This window comes from Lepus europaeus, chromosome 9 (assembly GCF_033115175.1).
Source record: "Lepus europaeus isolate LE1 chromosome 9, mLepTim1.pri, whole genome shotgun sequence".
Taxonomy (NCBI): domain Eukaryota; kingdom Metazoa; phylum Chordata; class Mammalia; order Lagomorpha; family Leporidae; genus Lepus; species Lepus europaeus.
In genome coordinates this window covers 25,959,949-25,983,257 of record NC_084835.1, presented here as the reverse complement: position 1 = coordinate 25,983,257, position 23,309 = coordinate 25,959,949, and the positions used below count along the sequence as shown (strand labels likewise).

At 60.1% G+C, this 23,309-nt stretch overlaps 4 protein-coding genes and 1 pseudogene across 7 annotated transcripts; 3 read left to right on the top strand and 2 right to left on the bottom strand.

Moving 5' to 3' along the window:
• Positions 1–333: 333 nt before the first annotated feature.
• Positions 334–1,817, top strand: LOC133766242 (NADH dehydrogenase [ubiquinone] 1 alpha subcomplex subunit 13-like; annotated as a pseudogene).
• Positions 1,776–4,458, top strand: RPL29 (ribosomal protein L29). Of its 2 annotated transcripts, none has more exons than XM_062201010.1 (4): positions 1,776–1,813; positions 2,212–2,256; positions 2,536–2,600; positions 3,683–4,458. In XM_062201010.1, exons 2-4 carry the CDS (start codon positions 2,220–2,222, stop codon positions 4,322–4,324), a joined length of 744 nt encoding a protein of 247 aa, XP_062056994.1. In that variant the 5' UTR covers positions 1,776–1,813; positions 2,212–2,219; the 3' UTR covers positions 4,325–4,458. The 2 variants fall into 2 exon arrangements, with proteins under 2 accessions (XP_062056994.1, XP_062056993.1); XM_062201009.1 differs by lacking the exon at positions 1,776–1,813 and adding an exon at positions 1,816–1,869.
• Positions 4,459–5,877: 1,419 nt separating this feature from the next.
• ACY1 (aminoacylase 1) lies at positions 5,878–10,430 on the bottom strand. Its single transcript, XM_062201006.1, has 15 exons — positions 10,324–10,430; positions 9,868–9,979; positions 9,279–9,343; positions 9,086–9,190; positions 8,718–8,812; positions 8,074–8,150; positions 7,899–7,988; positions 7,741–7,797; positions 7,415–7,488; positions 7,291–7,340; positions 7,024–7,168; positions 6,870–6,938; positions 6,353–6,432; positions 6,207–6,267; positions 5,878–6,126 (listed from the first exon to the last, which is right to left on the bottom strand). Exons 2-15 carry the CDS (start codon positions 9,959–9,961, stop codon positions 5,962–5,964), a joined length of 1,227 nt encoding a protein of 408 aa, XP_062056990.1. The 5' UTR covers positions 9,962–9,979; positions 10,324–10,430; the 3' UTR covers positions 5,878–5,961.
• An 895-nt stretch (positions 10,431–11,325) lies between these two features.
• Positions 11,326–19,171, bottom strand: ABHD14A (abhydrolase domain containing 14A). Of its 2 annotated transcripts, none has more exons than XM_062201007.1 (5): positions 19,019–19,171; positions 15,553–15,764; positions 15,291–15,406; positions 12,601–12,836; positions 11,326–12,430 (listed from the first exon to the last, which is right to left on the bottom strand). In XM_062201007.1, the coding sequence occupies exons 1-5, from the start codon at positions 19,070–19,072 to the stop codon at positions 12,248–12,250; spliced, it is 801 nt and encodes a 266-aa protein (XP_062056991.1). In that variant the 5' UTR covers positions 19,073–19,171; the 3' UTR covers positions 11,326–12,247. The 2 variants fall into 2 exon arrangements, with proteins under 2 accessions (XP_062056991.1, XP_062056992.1); XM_062201008.1 differs by lacking the exon at positions 19,019–19,171 and adding an exon at positions 17,794–17,874 and having other exon boundaries at positions 11,327–12,430.
• Positions 18,876–23,136, top strand: ABHD14B (abhydrolase domain containing 14B). 2 transcript variants are annotated; one of them, XM_062201011.1, is made up of 4 exons: positions 18,876–18,955; positions 19,786–20,056; positions 21,528–21,769; positions 22,088–23,136. In XM_062201011.1, exons 2-4 carry the CDS (start codon positions 19,846–19,848, stop codon positions 22,265–22,267), a joined length of 633 nt encoding a protein of 210 aa, XP_062056995.1. In that variant the 5' UTR covers positions 18,876–18,955; positions 19,786–19,845; the 3' UTR covers positions 22,268–23,136. The 2 variants fall into 2 exon arrangements, with proteins under 2 accessions (XP_062056995.1, XP_062056996.1); XM_062201012.1 differs by having other exon boundaries at positions 18,887–18,955; positions 19,819–20,056.
• The last annotated feature ends 173 nt before the right edge of the window (positions 23,137–23,309 follow it).

Sequence of the window (23,309 nt, the reverse complement as noted above, 5' to 3'; positions counted from 1 at the left end):
TCTCTGTAACTCTGCCTTTCAAATAAACAAATCTTTTAAAAAAAATAGATTTATGAAATAAAAAGATACTTTTATGAAATAAAAGATAAAAAAGTACTTTTATGAAATAAAAAATTTAAAAGGTACTTTTATGAAATGAAAAAAAAAATTTAAATTAAGAGCAGGGATACCCCCAGCCCAGGTAGACGGGGGTGGGGGGTGGGCTAGCCAGTGCCTAGGCCCTGAGGCAGGAGTAAGCCTTGCGCTTGGCAACACAGAAGACTGTAAGTTCGGAGAGAAGCAAATGGCAGTGGCTGTCAGGGTGAGTGGAGATCAAGAATTTATGCGGGGAGCATGGCAGCGTCGAAGGTGAAGCAGAACACGTCCCCGCCCGGGGGCTACAGCCCCATGGACTCCAAGCGGAACCTGCTGCGTCGGGGACATCGGGCTACAGCATGTTCATCCGGACCTTGCTCTTCGGGCACTGGGAGATGATGAAGGGGACCCGCGAGCGCAGGCGTCTGCACGAGGACCTGGGGGCCGCATCGCGCTAATACCGCTGCTGCAGGCCGAGGGGGACCGCAGGGTGAACCTGGAGGAGGAGGAGGCCATCATCACGAAGGAGGTGCCCGACTGGAAGGTGGGCGAGTCTGTGATCCACACCTCGCGCTGGGTGTCGCCCATGGTCGGGGAGCTGTACGGGCTGCGCACCGCCGAGGAGGGACAGCGCCAACCACGGCTTCACGTGGTACAGGTAGCGGGCGCATTGCGGGCCGTGGTCCCGTCGCCCGCGGACAATAAACGCTGCGCACCGCCAAAAAAAAAATAATAAATAAATAATAATAATAATTTATGCGGGGCCAGCGCTGTAGTGTAGCGGCTCAGCTTCTCATCCAGCTCTCTGCCATGGCCTGGGAAAGCAGCAAAGATGGCTGAAGTCCTTGGGCCCCTGCACCTGCGTGGGAGATCAGGAAGAAGCTCCTGGCTCCTGGCTTCAGGTCAGCGCAGCTCCGGCCATTGCTGCCATTTGGAGAGTGAACCAGCAGATGGAGGATCCCTCTCTCTCCCTCTGGCTCTCTGTAGCTCTGACTTTCCAATGATAAAATAAATAAATCTTTTTTTTTTTAAATAATTTATGCAAAGGAATGTCCCCTTGTCCTGACTCAGCGAGGGGAGAATCCGACGTGTGTGGGGCCCCACCCGAGGCAGTGAGGGCATGACAGGCATCGCAGGGTCAGCGCATGTACAAGGAAACCTGGAGATTACCAATCCACTTCCAGATAGAGCCAACCAACCCCTCCTGCCTCAATCCTCCTCCCTAAGCACAGCACCCCCTTGCCCCAGGGGTTAAAGACTGAGGGCCAGCCTTGCCTGCGTGCCCACCCCTCTCCACCCCACTGCCCCGTGGGGGCCTGCAGCAGCTCCCCCACCCCACCCCCAGCTCTCCCGCCCCCGCCTCGCCCCCCGCAGTCCGTCCTCCACGCAGGAACCAGGGCTGTCTTTGAAGAACACAGATCTCCGGCCTCTCCCTGTCTAGCACCCATTCCTCGAACACTCCCCCTTTGCCTTCAAGTTCTTTGAGGGGCTGGAGCCTCAAGGGCCGGGTCCCGAACAGGAGAGGGGGCGGAGGCCGCTGAGGGGGGCGGGGCCAGACCCACAGCACCGCCCCCTCGCGCGGCCCGTGGCCTTCCGGGCCTCGGAACCTTTCTTCTCACCGCTTGGGGGATACTTTTCCAGGAGTACCTTCCGGTGTCGTCGACCCTATTTCCCGTGCTGCGCTGCGGCCTGTCTCTTCTCTTTCCGGTCCCAGGCGCTTCGGCAGCCGCGGGTTACTGTGAGTGTTGGCCCCGTGGCATCCGACACCATCCATAGCTCACGGGTGGCGGCAGGGTGCGGGCTATGGCCCGCGGGCCACGGGGAGCGCAGGGGGGACCAGCTGTGTGGCCGTGGGGAGTGGAGGTCGCGGGGCGGTTGTGTTGCTCGTCGGTCCTCCAGGGGTGGATGGCGGGGGAAGAACTCTGGTTCTAATCGCAGAGGGCAGCCGCGCGGAGGGGTGGCGGCTCGGTGTCAGGGTTTGGCAGGCCGGGACTGGCATCGAGTTGTGCTGAGTGGAGGGGCTCCTGGAAGCGGCTGTGCCGCAGCTTCATTCTGGCCTGGGTCCCGTCCACGTCAGGCGGCAGAGGTGCCCCGACCGGCGAACCCCTATCTCTGATCACCACTTTGGTCGTGCAGGTGCAGACATGGCCAAGTCCAAGAACCACACCACGCACAACCAGTGTAAGTGTCTTGGGCCCAGCTTAGGCCCCCAGGCCCTGGGAAAGACTGGTTTGGGCTTTCTGGGGACGAGACAAGGGGACACATTTCCGCTTTGGGCTTGGCGCTGCTTGTCAGCCTGCGCTGTGTTTAAAGGGTTAGGAGTCGGGGATCCTCTTGAGATCGCCCCAGTGAGCAGAGGTTTCCCAGGCCTCAGGGAAGGTCTCCCAGACTTCGCGGCTGTGATGTTGGGGGCGTTTATTAGAAGTACCTTTCTTGGCCTTAATTCCTTCTTTCTCACAGCCCGAAAATGGCACAGAAATGGCATCAAGAAACCGCGATCACAAAGATACGAGTCTCTGAAAGGGGTGAGTGTGCCTTGAATCGCGTTAGCTGTGCCTTCTTGGCTGCAAGTGCGCTCAGGCCTTCTGTCGTGTACCTGCTTCCCGGCCTGTGCCTGAGCGCTGTTCTGAACAGTTGCTGCGCTCACCTGGTCTACCGGGCCCCGGGATTTCTTGACCCTGTCAGATCTGTACCAGCTTCCCTTTGCCTGCCCCCACCCCAGGGGTAGCTGGCCTCCTGCAGGCACTTTGCCCTCTCCCTTGCTCTTCCAGGGCACGTCCGAGGAGGAGCAGCCATACCTATGTGTATTGGGCACATTGTCCTGCCTCGGGACCTTGATAGGAGCCAGTGTTGGACTTGGGGGGCGGTGTAAGGGTTAGCTGAGAAGGCTGGAGGGTCTGCAGCAAAGCCGAGCGTGTCCCCCGGTGGTCTCCCCCTGTGCCCTTTGCTCTCTGGATCCGTGGTGTGAGTGTGGGACCAGGCTTATCCTCCCCTTGCCCTGGAGGAGAAGATGTAGCTGTGAAGGGATTTCAGGGGGAAAGCTTGGCTGAACCCTTGTTGTGGGAAGTTTAAGCTCTACAACCGCCTTTGTTCTTCCATCCGCACTTGCATTTGACTGTTAGCGCTACTGGGCTCTGAATGTATGGCCTTAAAATGTGGTTTGCATAGCTTTAACCGGGGGGAGTGTTAACTTTAAAAAAAAAAAAGTTTATTTCATTTAAAAGGCAGAGTTAGAGAGAGAGAGAATCTTCCACTGCACTGCTTCACTCCCCAGATGGCCACAACAGCCAGAGCTGGGCCAATCAGGAGCCAGGAGCTTCTTCCATGTCTCCCACGCGGGTGCAGGGGCCCAAGGACTTGGGCCATCTTCTACTGCTTTTCCAGGCCATGGTGAAGCAGCCAGGACTCGAACCAGCGCCCGTATGGGATGCTGGTACTGCAGACAGCAGCTTTACCCACTGCACCCCAGAGTGTTAACTTTTATGTCAGGAAATAGTATTTTCTCAACTGTTGGGTTTAGAGTGGCAGCACTCTCAGGGAAAGGGACACCAGGGATGACTTGCAGCTCTGTTCATGTGCTGCCGCCTGTACCCTTCCTGCTTTCCAGGTGGACCCCAAGTTCCTGAGGAACATGCGTTTTGCCAAGAAGCACAACAAGAAGGGCCTGAAGAAGATGCAGGCCAACAACGCCAAGGCTATGGCTGCACGTGCTGAAGCTATCAAGGCCCTGGTCAAGCCTAAGGAAGTAAAGCCCACGATCCCAAAGGGTGTCAGCCGGAAGCTTGATCGACTTGCCTATATCGCCCACCCCAAGCTTGGAAGGCGTGCCCGTGCCCGCATTGCTAGGGGTCTCAGGCTGTCCCGGCCACAGACCAAGGCAAAGGCCAAGACTGAGCCCCAAATCAAGGGCAAGGTCAAGGCTCAAATCAAGGCCCAAGCTCAAGCTCAAATCAAGAGCAAGGGCAAGGGCAAGGCCCAGGCTGAAACCAAGCCCAAGGCCCAGGCTGAAACCAAACCCAAGGCCCAGGCTGAAACCAAGCCCAAGGCCCAGGCCCAAGCCAAGCCCAAGCCCAAGGCCCAGGCCCAAGCCAAGCCTAAGGCTCAGGCCCAAGCCAAACCCAAGGCCCAGGCCCAAACCAAGCCCAAGGCTCAGGCCCAAGCCAAACCCAAGGCCCAGGCCACACCGGCAGCCCCAGTTCCGGCTCAGGCTCCTCCCAAAGGTGCCCAGCCCCCTGCAAAGGCTCCCTAGTAACAGCCTATGCCTGCCAATGCAAGGGCAGAAGGACTGGTGTGACCCCTGGGCTGCTGTCTGCGTGGGGCTAGTGTCCTCCTGTGCTGTTTGTACAAATAAACCTGAGACAGGGTCTCAGCCTGTTTCTGTGATCCTGGGGCTGGGATGACTTCCTGCTTTGGGTGGGAGATGATGATGCTATGATTGGTGAGATGGGGGTTAGAGTTAAGGAGAGAGCACCAGGATGTAGTGAATGGGCAGGGGTTGAGGAAAGTGGTCTTTCTAGAACTTGAAGCTTACCTTGGGCGAGTTCTGCACTGACTTGAGCGGCCCAGGGGTGCTCTTCGCTCACCTGGCCAGTGCACAGGGCCCTGGATGATAGGAACTCGGGGAGGCAGGGTGGTCACAGTGGCACTGCCTTACTGTCATGTTTGGGTCTGGACCTGCTCTTGCCCTGGTCAGCTGTTTTCACCTGCAGGATCTTTTTCTTCTGGGGCAAGCAGTGCAGTGGTGGGCATTTGGGGGAGTTCCCTATAGAAGGCACCAGACAGAACACTGGTCACACTTAAATCCTGTCTTGTCCATCTCTAGGCACTTTGGAGACTAGGTGGTGTGAGTCTGCCAGAGCAGTAGGTGCTGCCCGTGATGTGGGTCTCCCTGTCTCTGAAGTAGGTGTACTATGTCTCTTGGGTGAGGAAACCTGACCATGTAGTTGGGAAGGGATGGAGGTAGCCCTTGGCCACATGTGGTTCATGTCGGTGGGTCACCAGGGCTGGGTTAGGGGTGTCCCTGGAGCTGGGGTCTCCAAAGGGGCTTGGCCTAGCCAGATGTCAGCATGTAGGTAGACTGCAAAAGCAAGGCCTATCAGGGATCTAGCCAAAGCATGGAGGTTGTTTTCCCAGTCTGAGGAGGTGCCCAAACCCTGATGCATGGCTTCAGCCAGTCTCCCTAGGTCATAACCCACTGCTGCGGTCAGCCTCCACATGGGCCACCGTCAGCTCTGACCAGGGCTCACTCTTCAGACAGCCTGGACTCCGAATGTCCCTTCTAACCCAAGTGCTGTCTCGCCATGACCCATGCTCAGGGCACTCGGGACAGGACAGCTCAGAAAGAGGAGCAGATTCCGCCCCTTGGGCCGTAGCTCCTGGTGTTGCCCGGGGCCCCTGATCCCTGGTGGGTGTGCTGGGGACCCTAAAATGAATTGATCTGGTATGCCAGGGCCCCTATTCCCAACATCAGAGCACATGGGTTTGGGCCAAAACCAACAAGAATTCCTCACAAGCTCTTCTTCCTGCCCTACATCTGCTCCTGCATCTCTAGGGAACCTGGACTGCTGCCCTGAGCTTGGGGTCTGGGGAGCCTCCACAGAAGTGGCATCCCTGCACTCATGGGGAGACAGGATGGTGGCCCCTTGTTGCTGGACACAAGCCTGCTGAGGTGCGGCATGGTATGCAACATTGAAGGCAAGAGCCAGGCTCGGTTTCCTTATCTGGAGTGGGGCTGGTGACAGTCCTGTCTCCAGAGAAATGAGAGAATCCTCCCCGAACGCCTTGCCAGTCCTGTCCAGGCAGTGCTTGTCCACACATGTTTTATTACTGGGCATGGGGAAAGAGGAGGTCCTTGACGCTCCAGACAGCACCTGGGGAGCTCGGGGCTCAGCGGTTGCCAGGCAGGGCGGGCACGCTGGCCAGGGCGGGCAGCAGGCGTGTGTATATGTCGATCCCACGGAGGAACACCGCCTCGTGCAGCCGCTCATCATGGTCGTGCAGCAGCACAGGGGTGCAGTTCATGGGTGAGAAGCCCAGAGCCGGGATCCCCGCCTGCGGGTGTGAGGGGGCGTGAGGAGGAGAACCCTCTGGCCAGCCCCTGCTGCCCAGGTGCTGCCGTGGGAGGGGCTCACCGCTCGGATGTAGCGGCTGTCAGTGGCTGCAGGGAAGATTGCCGGCTCCAGAGTGAGGTTCCTGCAGGGGGAAGATCCGTGAGGGCCAGGGAAGAGGTGGTGGGAGAGGGGGAGGGGAGGGGCGGAGAGCTGGGCTATGCACTCACATGTCTTTGCAAACGCTGCTGAAAGCTGCCCACCAGGGGTCTGAGTCATCGGTAGATGTCACCCGGGGCTCCATCCACTTCTGGGGAAGGGAAGGATGGCAGGATCAGGACTGGGGCCTGGCCGTCCATAGTGGGGGCTGTGCCTGGCTCAGGGCACATTTGCACCCCACCCCCCACCTACAGAGACCTCCAGGTGGCCCTCCTTCAGGTCCTAGCCCAAGGACCCCTTCCCTAGATGGCTCCCCAGGCCCAGGCCTGGTCAAACACCCCATAACAGGTTCTTGGAGAGCAAGACCCCACCCACCCCCGGCTACCTGTGTTCACATTTGTAACAGTGATGTAAGAATGGGTTCTCAGGGCGAAACTGCCTGATGTCACTCCCCACAGCGTTCCCAGCACCCACATGGGCCCCCATACTAATGCTATTGCCCAAATAAAACACGGTTCTCAGTTGAGAAGAGCCCGGGCACCTGGTGAGCCCAGCGTCTTCCCCCCACCCCAGGTCCCACGTGGCTACCTGAGCAAACTCAAAGGTGATCCCCTCCCCGGCTGCCTGGCACCAGGCCTGCAGCTGCTGCTCGAAAGCCTAAGAGAAAGGAGGTAGATGAGCTGACCCCTCAGGCAGGGCTGAGGACCCCGGCCCCCTCCTCCGAGCCCGTGTGAGGTGGCACCTTCAGGTCCACATCTGGTGCCACACGGATGTCAAAGCTGGCGCTCATAGCGGCAGGGACCACATTAAAGGCCACGCCGCCCTCGAGCTTGGTCAGGTTCACGGAGGTCACTGCCCCTTCCTTCAGGTGGGGGTTTGACTGCAGCCTGCAGTGTGGGGGTGCAGGTAGGGGTGGGGTGGGGTGGGGTGGGGTGGGAGCGACACATCAGAGGAGGTGGCTCAGCCACAACCTCCTGGACCTACCCATACTCCTTTCCCAGGTTGTCACCTCTGCTTTTCCTTCTCGCGGAAGGCCAGGATCGAGCTCACAACCTTGTGCTAGGAGAGCGTGAGATTAGACGTGAGAGGCCCAGGAGACAGCCTCCCAGGCTCCCTCAGCAGGTGCCACGTACCAGCTTCTCGGCTGCCGTGTCCTCAATGAATCGAGAGCCATGGCCAGGCCTCCCCGTGCAGGTGATGCGCACCCCTGGGAAGAAGCCAGCCACGGAGGGGGAGGGGTGTGCTTTCAGCATGGGTGGGGCTATCAGCCCTTTTTGGGGGAGTGTCCTGGCCTGCCCCTCAAGCCAAGCTCCTCTGGCAGGGTGCAGCTGGTTTCCGCCCCCAGGCACAGCTCCCCCTCAGAGCAATTCAAGAAGGGGCCAGGAGCCAGAGGCCTGGGTTCAAGGCCTTTGCAGGCGCCATCTGAACGGTGCCCCCCTCCCTCCCAGCCTGTACTCACACCAGGGGCTCCTCTCACTGTAGAAGACAGTGAAGGCTTCGGTGGGGTTGGCCAGGCCTGAGGAGCAGAAGGGGATTCAGAGGGCGGAGTGGCCCAGCCCTGCCTCACAACCCCTGGCCCCCACCTGGCTACACAGCTGTGGACGCCCACCTGCTTACCTTCATCCAGGGCGAAGCCAGCCCTGAGGGCCCGGAACTCGGGCCGCTGCACGAACAGCTCCATGCCCCAGTGACCCCCGACCTCCTCATCTGCAGGAGTGGAGGGGACTGAGATGGGCTGCCCCCCAACACCAGCTCCCCCTTCCCAAAGGTGCCCCTCCTGCGCCACGCCTACCTGGCACAAACGTCATATGAATGGTCCTGGGGAATCGGTGACCCTCAGCCTTTAGCCTCCTCACAGCCTCCAGGTACCTGAAGGGACGCAAGCCAGCTGCCGAGGGGGCCACCAGGTACTCAGGCAGCTCTGCCGCAGCCCTGTGTCCTGGACTCCTGGACTCTGGGCGGTCCCTGGCTCTCTCTGGATCTCAATTTCCCCCGTCTAGACAGGGGAAGGAGTCAACAGGTCCCCTGGGGGATGGGTATTTGGCAGAGCAGTGAAAACACCACTTGAGATGCCACATCCCTTATCAGAGTGCCTGGGTTCCAGTGCCAGCTCTGCTTTCAATCCAGCTTCCTGCTAATGCACACCCTAGGAGGCAGCTGGTTGTGCCTCAATACCTGGGTCCCTGCCACCCACATGGGGAACTTGGATTGAGTTCCTGGTTCCTGGATTTGGCCTGGCTCAGTCCCAGCTGTTGCAGCCATTTGGGGGATGAACTAGCAGGTGGATAATCTCTCTGCTTTTCAAATAAAAGGAAATCAATACATTTTAAAAAAAAATGTATAAAGATGTCACATGGCCTTGAGGTTCTCCCATCACAGCCGCAGGTCTGGGGGCCACCCACCAGGCCGGTGGGGACAGGAATGGAGGACACTCACTGGATGCTGACACACTTCATGTCCTGGGCACCCCTGGCGTAGATGTAGCCCTCAGGATCCTTGAAGGCCTCGAAGGGGTCGTGACTCCAGTGTTCCTTTGGCAGGGATGGCAGGAGGGGTCCACCGTGGGTTGGGGTGACAGGTGGGTGGTGGGGGAGGGGCACAGAGGAGTGCTGCAGGCAGCAGCTGACTGCCATCCCCCATCCCTGTCTCCAGGCTCCACCCCCACCCTGGTACAGAATCACTGCTGGACAGAGGCTGCTGGAGTTGGGGGAGTCAGTGCTGGCACCACCACCGGATCCTGAGGTCTGCATTGTGTCTGTCCCCAAGGCCTGTACTGCTCTCCGCCCCCCCAAGCCCAAACACACCTTGAAGACGGGCACCACATCGGTATGGGAGTTGAGCAAGATGGAGGAGAGTGTAGGGTTGGTGCCTGGCCAGGTCAGCACGGTCACCACATAGCCGGGTGCCACCTGGAGAAGGTCGGAGGGGAGGTGGTCAGCGCAAGGTGCCCCCCCACCCTGCAGGCCCCCCTCCCCACACGCAGGGCCGCGGGCTCACCTCCACTTTCTGACAGCTCAGGCCCAGCTGGTGTGCTTGATCCTCAAGGAAGGCCACAGCAGCCCCTGTGGGCACAGAGTACCCTTGGCTGCCACCCGCCCAGGCAGCCCGGAGAGGAAGCAGACCTGGAGATGGGCTGCTGCCTCCCAACAGGGTTCCACATCCCTCGGAGACACCTGCACTTCTGCCAGTCAGTGACCCCTCGGCCAGGGCCAGGCCTGCACACAGGTGTGACTGTTTCCCTACAGGTGGGGAAACCACTCAGCACCTGTCAACTGCTAAGCGGGGGCGGGGATTCAGAGGCACACCCACAATTCCCAGCCACCACGCTTGATGCCCTATGGGGGCTGTGCCTTGTCCAGCCCCAGTAGGTTTCTGGGGGCCTCTGCCCCTCCACTGAGTGCCGGGAGCGAAGTTGGAGCAGCACGGCCTCTCCGGCGAGGGCGCCTCCCTTGCCCGCAGGAGCTGCCCCAGACCTCGCGAATGGCTCGTGGGCTGGGGAGGCATTTGGGGCAGTGGAGGAGGTGCAGCTGGGTGACAGCGGCCACACGAGGCCCCATTTCAGGCCCGGGAAGCGCGGTGTTCTCACCGTAGTCGGGCTCGGGCTGGACGGTGCGGATGCGAAGGTACTGGCGGAAGAGCGTCACGGAGGGGTGCTCGCCCTCGGGCTCCTTGCTGGTCATGGCGCGGCCCCTGCTGAGCTGGGGGCAAAGTGTAAAGGCAGACGACGCGTCCGGGACTCCAGGTGCGCCCAGCACCCCCCCGGGGAGAGGGCACCCAGTTTCCGAGCCCCCGGTACCAAGCCCCACTCCGTTTCGGGAGCTGTGCTGTTTGTGGTCAACAAACTTCCTTACTCCGCAAAAGGGCCCCACGCAGTCTGTGCCTCTGGGTACCCACTTTACAGAGGAGAAAGCTGAGGCTCAGAGTCCGCAGAGCAGCTGGGAAAGGGCTGAAGCCGCCCCCGCCCGCAACCTCCTCCAGAAAACCTCTCCCAGTCGCTCGGCTCCCGCGCCGGGGAGTCCCAGAAGCTTATCAGGACGCCCACCTTGCTCTCTCCTGGTCCTGAGCCTGCGTTCGCTTCTCAGCGCCCGCCCCGGACTGTGGCCAGGACTTCAGGGTCCAGCGAGGTCAAAAGCGAAGGCCCGCCCCGGCCCGCCCACCACGTGGCTGCAGTCGGGTCGCGGGGCGGAGACCCGAGGCGGCAAGTAAGCGCCGGTCCAACCCCTGCCACCGCCCCGCCGCGGGTGGCACCGCCCGGCCCCGCTTCGGGCCTCGGCCAGATCCGGATCCGCCCCTGGGCCGCCTCCGCGCGGCCGGCCCCGCCCACAGAGGCCGGGCTTCGGACCGGGCCCGCCCCCGCGGGACACACCCCCTTACGCCCTGCTTCGGGCCTGGGCCGCATGCTCGGCTGGCCCGGGTCCCGGAAGATCCCTGCTCCAGCCTCCCGTCTGGGCTGGCGCCGCCGCGGAAAGCTGCCTGGGCCCTCCGCGCACTCCGGCCCCCTCGCTGTCCCCTGCTCGCGGACGCGTGTGTGAGCCCCAGGAGGCTGGGCCGCGTGCCTCAGGGTTCAGTCCTTGAAGGGACAGCAACCGGACAGCGTGCCGACTATGCGGGTAAATCAACGGGTGAGAGCACGTGGGCTCGCGCCAAGGTGTGGGCAGATGTGTCAGTGTGGTGTCGCCGGTCGTGACCGTGTGACCAGAGGGCATGACGGGGAGCTGCACTCTTGGCTGACCCTGTGCCAAACTCCCTTGTTCCTAGGAAATGCCACCCCAGCCCCCGGGGGGGAGGAGAAAGCGACGCAGGGTAGTGGCTGTCCATTTGTGTGCCCAGCTGCCCCTTGCACGCCTCACCGGTTCTGCTCTGTGCTCCAGGGGCTCAGTCAGCTTGGGGAGGGGCCTGGGGCTGGAGACTTCAACCTCTGGGTCAAGAAAGAGGGCCCGGGGCGGGGTGGGGGGGGAGGGTGTCCATGCCACCCGCCCTGGGGTTGAAGTCCTGCTCACCCATGCGATGCAGGGGAGCGGGCTTGCTGGTTCATCAACAATGCAGTATTTTATTTTTTTAAGGTTTAGTTATTTATTTGAATGTCAGTTATATATATTTATATATATGAGAGAGTGATAGCGCACAGTGCCAGAGAGGAGAGAGGTCTTCCACCTGCTGGTTCACTCCTCAAGTGGCCACATCTGCTAGGGCTGAGCCGGGTCAAAGCCAGGAGCCAGGAGCTTCGCTGGGCCTCCCCCATGGGTGCAGGAGCCCAAGCACTCGGGCCATCTTCTACTGCCTTTCCCAGGCCATCGGCAGGGAGCTGGATAGGAAGTGGAGCAGCCAGGACTCAAACTGGCACCCACATGGATGCCAGCGATGCAGACGGTGGCCCTACCTGCCCTACCACAGCGCCAGCCCCCAACAGTGCTGTGTTAGTTCCTAAACCCTGGTCCCCATCCACTCCTGACCCCCACAACTGTAGACTCCGGATTTCCCATCACTCCCAGTGGTCACACATTAGCTGTTACCTACCCACCCCCAATTCCTCCAGCCAAGTGTGTAACCAAGTGTCCCACGTACCCATTCAGTCCTACAACCACCCTCTAAGCCAGGTGTCACCATCATGCCCATTTTACAGATGAGGAAACGGAGGCACAGTGCTAAGGGGAGAAGCTAGGAAGTGTTGCATCCTTAGCCTCCCAGGCTGCTGAAGCGCCCCCTCCAGCCCCCAAACAGACCCAGACTTGCCTCCCACTCTTGCCTCTCCTGAAACACACCAAAAAATGAAACTGTCACCACCCAGGAAAGACAAATATACTTTTTTTAAAAAAAAATTGTGCCTGTGAAATAGACAAAAGGTTCTGGCCGGATCTGCCCCTCTGATCTCTGTGCCCTGTGATCCAGGGGCTCCTTCCCTGGTGGGATGAGGGATCCAGACCCTTCGAGTTGGGCCAGACCCGGGCCCTGAGCAGTGGGTCAGTTCAGGGCAGATGGTCGAGGAAGGCAAGGAGGGCGAGGTGGAAGTCTTGCGGCTTCTGGAGGTAGCAGGCGTGGCCCGCGGCGCGCAGCTTCACCACGGTGTGGTTGGGCAGGTGGCGGAGCTGCCGCAGTGACTCTCGAGCCAGGTTGTGGTCCAGCTCCCCGTAGAGGATGAGGGTTGGAGTCTGGGGGCGAGGGAAGGGGCTGTGACCGGCAGGCCTGGTAAAGACCTGACCTCCAAGACACCATCTTAGTGAGACTTCCCCAGATACCCGCCTCTTCCATCCAAGATCAAGGCTGAGGCCCCGTCCCCAGGTCCTGACTGCCACCATGACACAAGCTAGGGACAGGATACCTTCACAGCCCGGAACTGCTCTTGGGTGTAGCGCTCGGTGGAAGTGGGTGCGATGGGCACGAATCCACGTAGCTGGCGGTGGCCTCGCATCAGGAAGGGCAGGGCATAGTGGCCACTCAGCGAGGGGCTCACCAGCACGGCATCCTTCACCTCCAGGTCCCGCAGCACCCGCTCCAGCAGCTCGGCCCGGCCTGCCTCTGTGCTCGCCTCCTTTGAAGGTGCTGAGTTCCCAAAACCTGGGAACAGCGGTAAGTACCAGCTGGTGGGGGGCTAGCAGGGAACCCAGGACTTCACACCACAGTGGAGAAAAGAGATGGGGACAGGCGGGGGCAGTGTGGTGGCGCAGCAGGGTTAGGCTGTCACTTGCAATGCTAGCATCCCATATGGGAGCACCAGTCTGAGTCCCGACTGCTCTGCTTCCGGTCCGGCTCCCTGCCAATGCACCTGGGAAGGCAGTGGGAGATGGCCCAAGTGCTTGGGCCCCTGTACCCACTGGGAGGCCAGGATGGAGTTCCTGGTTCTTGCTTTTGGCCTGGCCCAGCCTTGGCTGTTGCAGAGATTTGGGGAGTGGACCAGCAGGTATAAGATCTCTTTCCCTCTCTCTCCATCGTCTTCATCTAGCGCTGCCTTTTTTTTTTTTTTTAAAGATTTTATTTATTTGAGAGGCAGAGTTATGGAGACAGGGAGAGACAGAGAGAAAGGTCTTCCATCCACTGGCTCACTCCCCAAATGGCTACAATGGCCAAAGCTAGGCTGATCCAAAGCCAGGTGCTTCTTCCGGGTCTCCCACACGGGTGCAGGGCCCAAGGACTTGGGCCATCTTCTGCTGCTTTCCCAGGCCACAGCAGAGAGCTGGATCCGAAGTGGAGCAGCCATATGAGATGCCGGCGCTGCAGGCGGAGGCTTAGCCTACTACACCATAATGCTGGCCCTATTGCTGCCTTCAAATAAATAAATCTTTAAAAAGAGAGGGAGATACAGAGATGGGAACTAGTGGGGCATGGCACATGCTACTCCAATTCCTCAGATGCTATTTTTTTTTTTCATAATAGTCCTGCTAGAAAAACATCTTTCATTCATCATATTGGCAAAACTCAAGACTGATAGTACCCAGTGCTGGGAAAGATGTGAAATGGGCACTGTCATACAGGATTTGGTGGGAGGATAAACCCCTCCTTTTGGAGGAACCTTAAGATGGGTATTTTATTTGAAGGCAGAGTTTTTATATGTGTGTGTGTGTGTGTGTATATATATATATATATAGAGAGAGAGAGAGAGAGAGAGGGAAAGATCGTCTATCCATTGGTTCACTCCCCAAATGGCTGCAATGGCCAGAACTAGACCAGACCAAAGCCAAGAGCCAGCAGCCTCATCTGGGTCTCCCACATGGATGCAGGGGCCCAAGCACTTGGGCCATCCTCTGCTGCTTTCCCAGGGCATTAATAGGATTGGAAGTGGAGCAGCCAGGCCTCATACCAGTGCCCGTATGGGATTCTAGAGTTGCAGGTGGTGGCTTTACCTGCTACACCACAATGCCAGCCCCAAGATGTGTATCTCTTGACCCATCAACTGTCCTCAGTAGCTACCCAAAAGAAATGAATGCCCACATACTCAAAGAAGCATGTCCAAAGATGGAGCTACATTACTCGAGTATTTCTTTAGCAACAACAAAAAGAACTTACTACTTATTTGAAAGACAGAGTGACAGAGACAAAGTGGGGAAGATAAAGAGATTTTTCATCTGCTGGTTCACTCCCCAAATGGCCACAATGGCTGAAGCTGGGCCAGGCCAAAGCCAGGAGCCAAGAACTCCATCTGGGTCTCCCATGTGGGTTGCAGGGGCCTACATGTGTCTGGGCCACCTGCTGCTGCTTTCCGGGGCACATTAGCAGGGATCTGGGTCAGAAGTAGAGCAGCTAGGACTCAAACCAGTGCTCCGATATGTGATGCCAGTATTGCAAAAGGTGGCTTAACTCACTGTGCCACAACACTCGCCCCACCTCTGCCTTTTTTTTTTTTTAAATAGTCAATCATTTCACTGGATTCTGAGAAAACCAGGAGAGATGGCCGACTACCATTTGTCCATCTTTCCTATGGCACACACTGCATGGTTAATGACACACAGGGAGTTCCGCAGGGACTGGCTTGGTTCACGAGACAGGGTGTGGGGAGAGGAGGACTTGGCAACAGGAGGCCAGGCATGCTTATGACCCCCAGCACATGTCCTGCATGTTGTTTGCATCTGTGTGGCAGTGCCCAGGACAGGGACTGGCACCCCCCTCCCCCCAAGTCTGCTCAGAGAGGGAGAGGTACATGGCTTTGGTCTTGGTGGGCTTCACTGGCTTTTGCTTTTTTTTTTTAAATAATGATGATAGCACAAATCGTCTGTGTAATGAGATGAACGACACACCATCTTTTGTGATAGAAGGCACAGTGAGAGCCCCCACGCGACTGCTGGTGGAGTGAGCCACGTTTCCATTTGCTGCATGACGTGCATTTCACATTGGAGTTTCCAAGGCAGAAATAAGAGTGTTTTGGGGTGTTTTAACCTGCCATTGCTTGTCTAGACATTGGGGTCCCGGTGCCCCTCATCACATCTTAGAGCTTCCCCACCCCTCCAGTCCCCACTTCTGCAGAGCTGCTGCACCTGCTGCCTCCTGCCTGTCTGGATCCAGGGTAGGGATGCTCACCTGGAAGGTCAATGGCCACAGCCCGGTAGCCCCTCTGCGACAGCAGCTGCAGGGTGCCCAGCTCCTCCCACGTGTGGGAGCTGAAGGCCTTCCCGTGGAGCAGTACCACGTCCACCCTGCAGGCACACAGGGCGCTGCATGTGTCCTGGGCCTGGGAGGCAGCCCGCCGTCTCCTTCCCACTGCCCTCCCAGGCTCCAAGCACCCCGCGTTGGGTCTCCCCTTGGGCCTGGTCCCCTACTAGGCCCTTGGGTCTGCACCCACCTGTGTGCTCGGTGGAGTGGGAGCACCTCACGGTAAAAGATGGGGGAGCTGCCAGGGGTGAGGCCAGCCAGGACTGTGACGTTGGGTTGTCCCCCGAGCCCAGAAGTCTGCTCCGGGGGGCCTGGCAGCCCCACGTACAGCAGCAGCGTGAGCAGCAGGCCCAGGCCCAGCAGGGCTCCCTGGGACCGGCTCATGGATATCTGTACCATAGCCTGCAAGAAGACAGGAGACGAAGGAGACCGAGGCTGAGCCCCCACAATGTCCCCTGGGCCCCGTCCGGAAGGCCCCGGCGGGGGAGCTCCAGCCCCTGCCCACTCCTCTGCCATAGGCAAGGGTGCCAGAATTCGCACCCAGCGTCTCCACACATCAAGGCAGAGGCTCAGATACCCTGGAGCGTGAGGACGGGCATCCGAGATGGCCCTGGCACAGACCGTGCTCAGCAGCCACGCTCATCACCGTGCAGGGTAAAACCACTTCCATTCAGCAAGCCCTCCGCGCGGCCCTTTGCAGATCCCCAGAGAATACCGGGGAGCAGGTATGAGTACGGGTCTCCGACAGACGAGGAAACTGAGACCCGAGACACAAATTCTCTTGGCCATAGTGCAGAGCTGCAAATAGGGAAACTGCGATTTGACTCCAGGACTGGGCTGCTAATTGCCAGGCCACGCTGGGTGACTCCGTGGGGCTGAGCTGGGGCCTTGCAGGTAGAGGGAGTGGTGAGGGCCATGAAAGGAACAAGCCCACACACAGAATGGCCTTCGCGTGAGTGCATGTTTGGATAGGATTCTTATCACACTGCACACAAGACTGAAAGAATATACTTTACAGTGGGTGAGAAGGGTTGGGGGTCTGGGCCAGCAATCATGAAGAGGGCCACTGAGAATGTCCGTGATGGAGGCAGTGCTACGGCACGAGCAGGTGGGAGGCCAGGGGAGAGCATGGCACACCTACATATGAGAAGGGCGGCACGCAGGTGGGAGGCACGGATTACCATGCCCCCAACACACACCCCAGCTGCACGGATTCCTATAGTCCAAGGCCTCCGCCGGACCAAAGGACAGATCTCAAGATGCAGGACCCAGGGGCTGATGCTGACCCAGCATCCCATATGGGCACCAGTTTGAGTCCTGGCTGCTCCATTTCTGATCCAGCTCCCTGCTGATGGCCTGGAAAGGCAGTGGAAATGGCCCAAGTGCTTGGGCTCCTGCACCCTGGGAGACCTAGAAGAAGTTCCTAGCTCCTGGCTTCCACCTGGCCCAACCTCAGCAGATGCAGCCATTTGGGGAGTGAATCAGAGGATGGAAGATATCTCTAACTTAATTTCAAATAAATAAATAAATCTTTAAAAAAAGACCCAGGACCCTAACAGGGCTGGTAGCCCTGACTTTGAGACCTGTCCTGGCTGTGTCTGGTTTGTCAGTGCATCAGGATAACCTCATGGCTGCCCTCCCAAGCCTCTTGTGGTATTTAAGTAACGCAGTGGTCCTGTCCAAAGGCTGCTCCGGGCCTCACTTCCTGGGCCTAGGATGTACACATCTGCCTTGGTCCAGGATTCCCAGGCACACTTTTTTTCATGGAGCGCCAACTGGGTACAGGCTCAGCAGCTGGGGATCCATCCAAGCAGTGTGTGGGCACAGGCAGCCCCCTCTGGGGCGAAAGCAGGAGCTGGTGGGGAGGGGGGCGATGATCATGAACCCTCTCTAGTTCATGACCATGAACAGCAGGGGATCGGTGGGTGCTTCCAATACCCAGGGGAGCCTCAAGGGGGTGGGGAGGTGTTCCGCTGTTCCCTTGGCTACCCAGGGTGCAGCCACACTGGGCAGTGGCCAGAAGCCTACAGTGGGCGGCTAGGTCAGCTCAACCTGCAGAGGTGGGGTGGGAAGTGGCCTGTGCCCCCGTCAGGTCACCGCAGTACTCATCGTTAATGACACACAGCTGTGCCCACGCAGACACAGACATCGAGTCTTGCCCCTACAAGCTTTCCTTTTGCACATGCTTCCCTGCGTGCACACGCAGCCTCCTTGGGCAAACAGTTCCTTGCAAGAGCACCGTTAAGGTCACGTGCACCGTCAGGCATCAGGAAGACAGGCAGACGGACCCAGGCTTTCAAAACGACACGAAGACCTTCAAATAATTCAAGCACAGTCGCACAGAACTCTACACACACACACAGGCAGACGGACACTGACACACAGAGACGCGCAGGATTGCCGACACACGCACAGACACACGGCTACGCACCGATTCCCGCGCATGTGCACACTTTCCACGCAGCGCCGGCCCCTTCCGTAGAACTCTTCCCGCAACCGGTGGGGCAAGGGGGGGGGGCAACAGCTGTCCGCCGCGGGCAGCCGTCCAGTCTCCCTCCCCGGGGACACTCCCCGGGCCCGCCGGGATGGGCCGCAGCTGGGTGGGCCCCGCCCAGGCGGAGCCAGCCGCGGGACAGCAGCGGGCCCTGACCTGGCCGCTCCGCGGGCTGAGCGGTGGCCAGCGGCCACCGAGGCGCGCCTGCGCAGTCCCCGCTCGGCACGGACCCGCCCCGCCGCCCCGATGTTCCCGATTGTTTCTGGCCCGAGAGCGGGCGGAAAGCCACTCAGCCGGGACATTTTCACTGTCTGTTTGTACAATGGGGTTGAGGGTGAGACCGCCCCCCAAGTCCTCCCGGAAGGTGGTGTCTTTAGGACTTGAGGGGCCAGTCCCCGAAGACTGGCCATGCAGAAGGCTCGTGGTGGAAACGCCAGATATGACCGTGTCGCAGCCCCGCCGCTTCTCTGACCCCTGCACACGCACACACACACACACACACACACACGGTCGGGGTCTGGGCCGGCCTGGTTGGCGATGCGTGACCGTGTGGCCCGGCCCAGGCTCTGGGCTCCACGTGGCTGCCGAGCCGGGCGCGGGGAGGCTGGGCGGAGCGCGCAGGGTCCGCTCCTTATTGGTATCCTGCGGAGGTAGACAGACGCATCGGACGCGGTCTACAGGCGAGGCACCGGTCTCGGAGGCGTTGGGAAAGGACCAAGTGCACCTGCCTAGTGGGGCGGGGGCGGGGGTGAGGTGGGGGGGGTCAAGAAGGGAGCCTCAGGGATTCAGCTCTGAAAATTCCGTCCTCCTGGAGCTGCACCGTGTCCGTATGAGGCAGCTCGCTTCGCTGAGTTTCGGATCTCGCCCAGCCCGGCGCTTGGGACACTTGAGGTCGCTTTGAGAACCGGGAGAGCCCGGAGGGGCGGGAGCGGCTCGGACGGACCCTGCAGCAGCTTTTGGCCACAGGAGGGCGCCCCGGAGCACGGGCCGGCCCTCGCCCCCGCCCCCAGTGGGCCGCGTCCCGGCGTCTCTCCAGGGGCCCCAGGCCCGGCCAGCACTCGCCCGCCTCCGGTCTGCGCGACGCCACGCAGCGCCCCAGGTACGCGCCCTGCGCGCACGACCCTCTCTTCCCCTCTCCAGCCAGAACCCACCCCCTACCTACCCCAGGTCTTCCCTTCTCGGCTCCCCAGGCCTCCACCTTCGGGGCTGCCCGCATCCCTTCCCTGTGCGCCCTTCCAGACCTAGAGAGCCGGAACGGGGGTCCGCCGAGGGGACGGGGCGAGCCGTGGCGGCGCCGGGGTCCTCGCGCCTGACCGCGACACCTCCGCCTTGGGCACCCTGCGCCCCTGTAGGCCTAACTCCAAAGCCCTTGCCGCTGGACGCTGCGGTTTCCGCCTCCGGAAAATGGGCTCTTTCCTCCCCCCGACTCCCGGCTTGCGGTGCGGGCTCCAGACCTGTGGCAGTGCGCCGGGGAAGAGGGGGTTGATGAGCGTAGCGGGGATAGTACGTGCCGCTGATTGGGCATTGGCTGTGTGCAGGTCCCGCGCCCAGTGTTTTTCACGCGTGGCCTCATTTAATCCCATCAACCACCCGTGAGCTAGTCCTACCGAATAATCCCGTTTTGTGGAAAAGGAGAGTAACAGAATAGCAGCGGCAATGGAAGCCCCAGGTACTGAGTTCTTGGCACTGGCAGGTACCCTCCCTTAAGCTCCTAATCCTTGAGGTAGGTTTTATTGTCCCCATAGTTTAGATGCGGAAGTTGAGGCCAACACAATTAAGTGCATGGCAGGGGCAGAAGTTAAGAGGTTGTCCTGACTTAAAAGCACGTTTCTGGAGTTCTGGAAGCTTCCCTGAGGTCTCCTTGCCACTCCCGGCTCCCCCTGTGCGGGATGTTCTGTGGCCCCTCATCGGGCCGGCTTTGAACCACAGGTGCATCACCATCGGGTCGGCTTTGAACGACAGGTGCATCACAGCGTAGTGGCCGCGGGCATGGCGGACACCGAGCAGCAGGAGGGCACCGTCCAGGTGCAGGGCCTCAGCCTCTTCTTCCGGGAGGCACGGCCCGGCGGCGGGCAGGCCGCTCGCCTCTCTGTGCTGCTGCTGCATGGTATCCGCTTCTCCTCCGAGACCTGGCAGAACCTGGGTACGCTGCGCAGGCTGGCCCTGGCCGGCTACCGGGCCGTGGCCGTTGACCTCCCAGGTACTTCTAGGCGAAAATGGCTGGCTGGGTGGGTGGGTGGATGGGGTCTGCCTCATCAGGAGGCAGGTCTGGTGCCGTGAGACTGTGAGGGCCTAGCCAGGCTGGGCTCGGAGTTTGATGCCCATTGCAAGGGCATTCTGACCCAGGTGTTGCCTGGACACTGCCCAGCGGCTCCTCACTGTGAGCTGGGGCAGTGTCCCAATCTCTTGAGCTTCTGTTTCCTTGTCTGGAATGGAAACTCACCATGCTTGTGTTTGGGGGTGGATGAGATTATCCACGTGAGTGTTTGGCTAGTACCTGACACATAGAAATTGGTGCTTATCCAATTGGAAGTCAGGTGTTTTTGTGTGTGTGTGTGTGTGTGTGTAAGATTTATTTTATTTGAAAGGCAGAGTGATGGGGGGGGGGTATGGGGAGAGAGATCAATTGCTCTTCCAACCACTTTTCACCACTCAAATGGTTGCAACAGCTGGCTGGGGCTGGGCCAGGCTGAAGCCTGGAGCCAGGAACCCTGGGTGGCAGGGGCCCAAGCCTTTGGGCCGTCCTCCGCTGCCTTCCAAGGCACATTAGCAGGGAGCTGGATTGGAAGCAGTGTAGCTGCGGCTCCAGCCGGTGCTCCAGAATGGGATGCCAGCATTGCAAGTGGCAGTTTAGCCCACGGTGCCACAATGCTGGCTGCCTGGAAGTCAAATATTTTGACTGCTAACCACAGGTTGTTGGACGCCCTGAGGGCTGAGGTGTGTCCTGGCACGTTGTGAGCAGGCCAGGGCCCTGCCTGGTGGTGGGCTAGGACCCTCGTCCTGATTTTGGGTGCAAAGTCCAGGGCTGGGCTCTGGGGAAGGTGGGGCAGCCCTGGGACTGCCCTGCCCCAGCCCTTGGTGCCAAGCATGGATCGAGCAGTGGGTCTGCTCCGCCCCGCCCCCTCCTGGCCAGGGCTGGTAAGGGTTCAAGGCCTCCAGCCAGGCCAGGATTGGTTCCCACGGTGGGTTGGGCTGAGCTTCAGGGCAAAGATCTTCAGCTGCTTGTTGTCAAAGTGGGAAGTGACTGAAAGGGCCGGTGGGGGTGCGTGACCTGCCTCCAGCCATTGTTTTCAAGGAACCCATCCAGGGCCAGTTCAGGACCACCTGCCCTGGAAACAGCCGACCGGGCCTGTTTCCCCAGCAGTCGCTCGTGGCACACACTTGGCATCCCTGTTTGACAGATGGGGAAAGTGAGCAGCTGAGGGAGACTGGGGCACTTCTCGGGGCCACCTAGACAGGAACGCAGCCCTGGGACGTGGACCCGCCCCCCAGGCCCCAGCACCCCCTTCGTCCCGGCACACTGGTGGGCCTGGGGGCGATGGGCACAAAGCTGGAGGCAGGCTCGCCACAGGGACCTGGGCACAGAGGGGCTGACCCAGGAGCCTTCCTGGAGGAAAGGACCGCTCTCCCTGGTGTTCCCACTCACTGCCTGTGTCTTCTGTCTCCCGCAGGCCTGGGGCGCTCCAAGGAGGCAGCAGCCCCTGCCCCTCTCGGGGAGCTGGTCCCCGGAGGCTTCCTGGCAGCTTTGGTGGAGGCCTTGGCCCTGGGCCCCCCGGTGGTGATCAGTCCGTCCATGAGTGGCATGTATTCCCTGCCCTTCCTCACAGCCCCCGGCTCCCAGCTCCGGGGCTATGTGCCGGTGGCCCCCATCTGCACCGACAAAATCAGTGCCGCCGACTACGCCAGTGTGAAGGTACTTCTGGGTGGGAGGGGCCCTTGCCAGGAGCCAGGAAGTGGCCTTCCCCGGGGGCCTGCCTTATCCAGGCGCTGGGTAACTTACCTGGTGGCTGGGAGAAGCTGACTGCCAAACTCCACCTCTTTGGTTTGTTTGTCCGATTACTGTGCCAAGCCCTGTGCCAAGCTGTGTGCCAGGGCAGACATACTCTGCACCACCACCCGTAGGGCCAGCTTGTCCCTCCCCTCCTCTGGGTGGCCCTGGGGCAAGCTGCCCGCCAGGGGACAGACTGCCCTGGCAGCCCCACTGACTCCGCCCCGCTTTCCTCTCCCTCAGATTCCGGCCCTGATTGTATATGGAGACCAGGACCCCATGGGTCAGAGCAGCTTTGAGCACCTGAAGCAGCTGCCCAACCACCGGGTGCTGGTCATGAAGGGGGCGGGGCACCCCTGCTACCTGGACAAACCGGAGGAGTGGCATACAGAGCTGCTGAGCTTCCTGCAGGGGCTGGCGTAGGCCCCGTGCTCTGGCCGGGGGAGACACCTGCCTGCCTGCTGCCTGCTGCCTCGGGCCTCTCCCTCTCTCTCCCACCCCTCTCTTGGCTCTGGCTCATCACATGTGCACCACAGGTGTGTCTGTCTGTCGTTTCTCCGGGTTCATGTCTTTTGGGGTCCGTGTCTTTTTCTACTTCTTTCTTTTGCAGCGCCAGACTGAGGAGGTAAAATCAAGAGCAAAAAACAGGAATCAAGGGACGTAATATGCTGGAGGGTAATCCAAGCTTCCACAGGCTCCTGCTCGGCTCTCTCGCCTTCCTCTGCTCTGCCCAGCCTCCCCCTGCCTCCTCCTTCAGCTGCCCTGCAGGCCAGTCACCCCCACCCTCGCCCACCCCCTCCCCCCGACGCCACACGCACTTACATGCTTGGAGCCTTCTATACCTACCTGATCCCAGATACAGATCTGACCCTTCACGGGAGCCGCTGCATGGTACAGGTGACGGGGAGACCATGCACCTTTTCATGGGCAGCTTTGCCCTGCACACGCACCCGTGCACACCTGGGCCTCCACACAGGCACTAGCCCAGGTCCATGTGCACTTCTAACGCTGTAGCACCTGTCTGGGAAGACGGGGGGGGGGGGGGGGGGGCCCATGGGCCAGCCCTTGCAGAACTGCTATGCCTAGGGTGTGGCCGGGCCCCGCCTCTACTCACCCACAGGTTGCAGGTGGCCCCTGGGCCAGAACTGCCTGCCCCAGAGAGGCCGATCTCCCTGCTTTCTCCCCGGCTTCCCGGCGCTCCTTTGCCCCGGGTTGTGTGGTCTGGGTCTTCGCAGCCCAGCTAGTGCCTTGCTTTGAGGTTTGGGGGATGGAAATAAAGCGATGCAATTAGACCCTTACAGGCTCTCGCTGTCTCCGGAGCGCCGCCCCTCCCCCGCCCCTAGGGACCGCCACGGCGGGCCCCTCCCCCACGCTGGCGGGACCAGATGGTCCCCCTGCCCTTTGTCCACCAGGCCAGATGGAGGGGAAGGGAGATTGGATTCCCCTCCCCACCCACACGTACCCA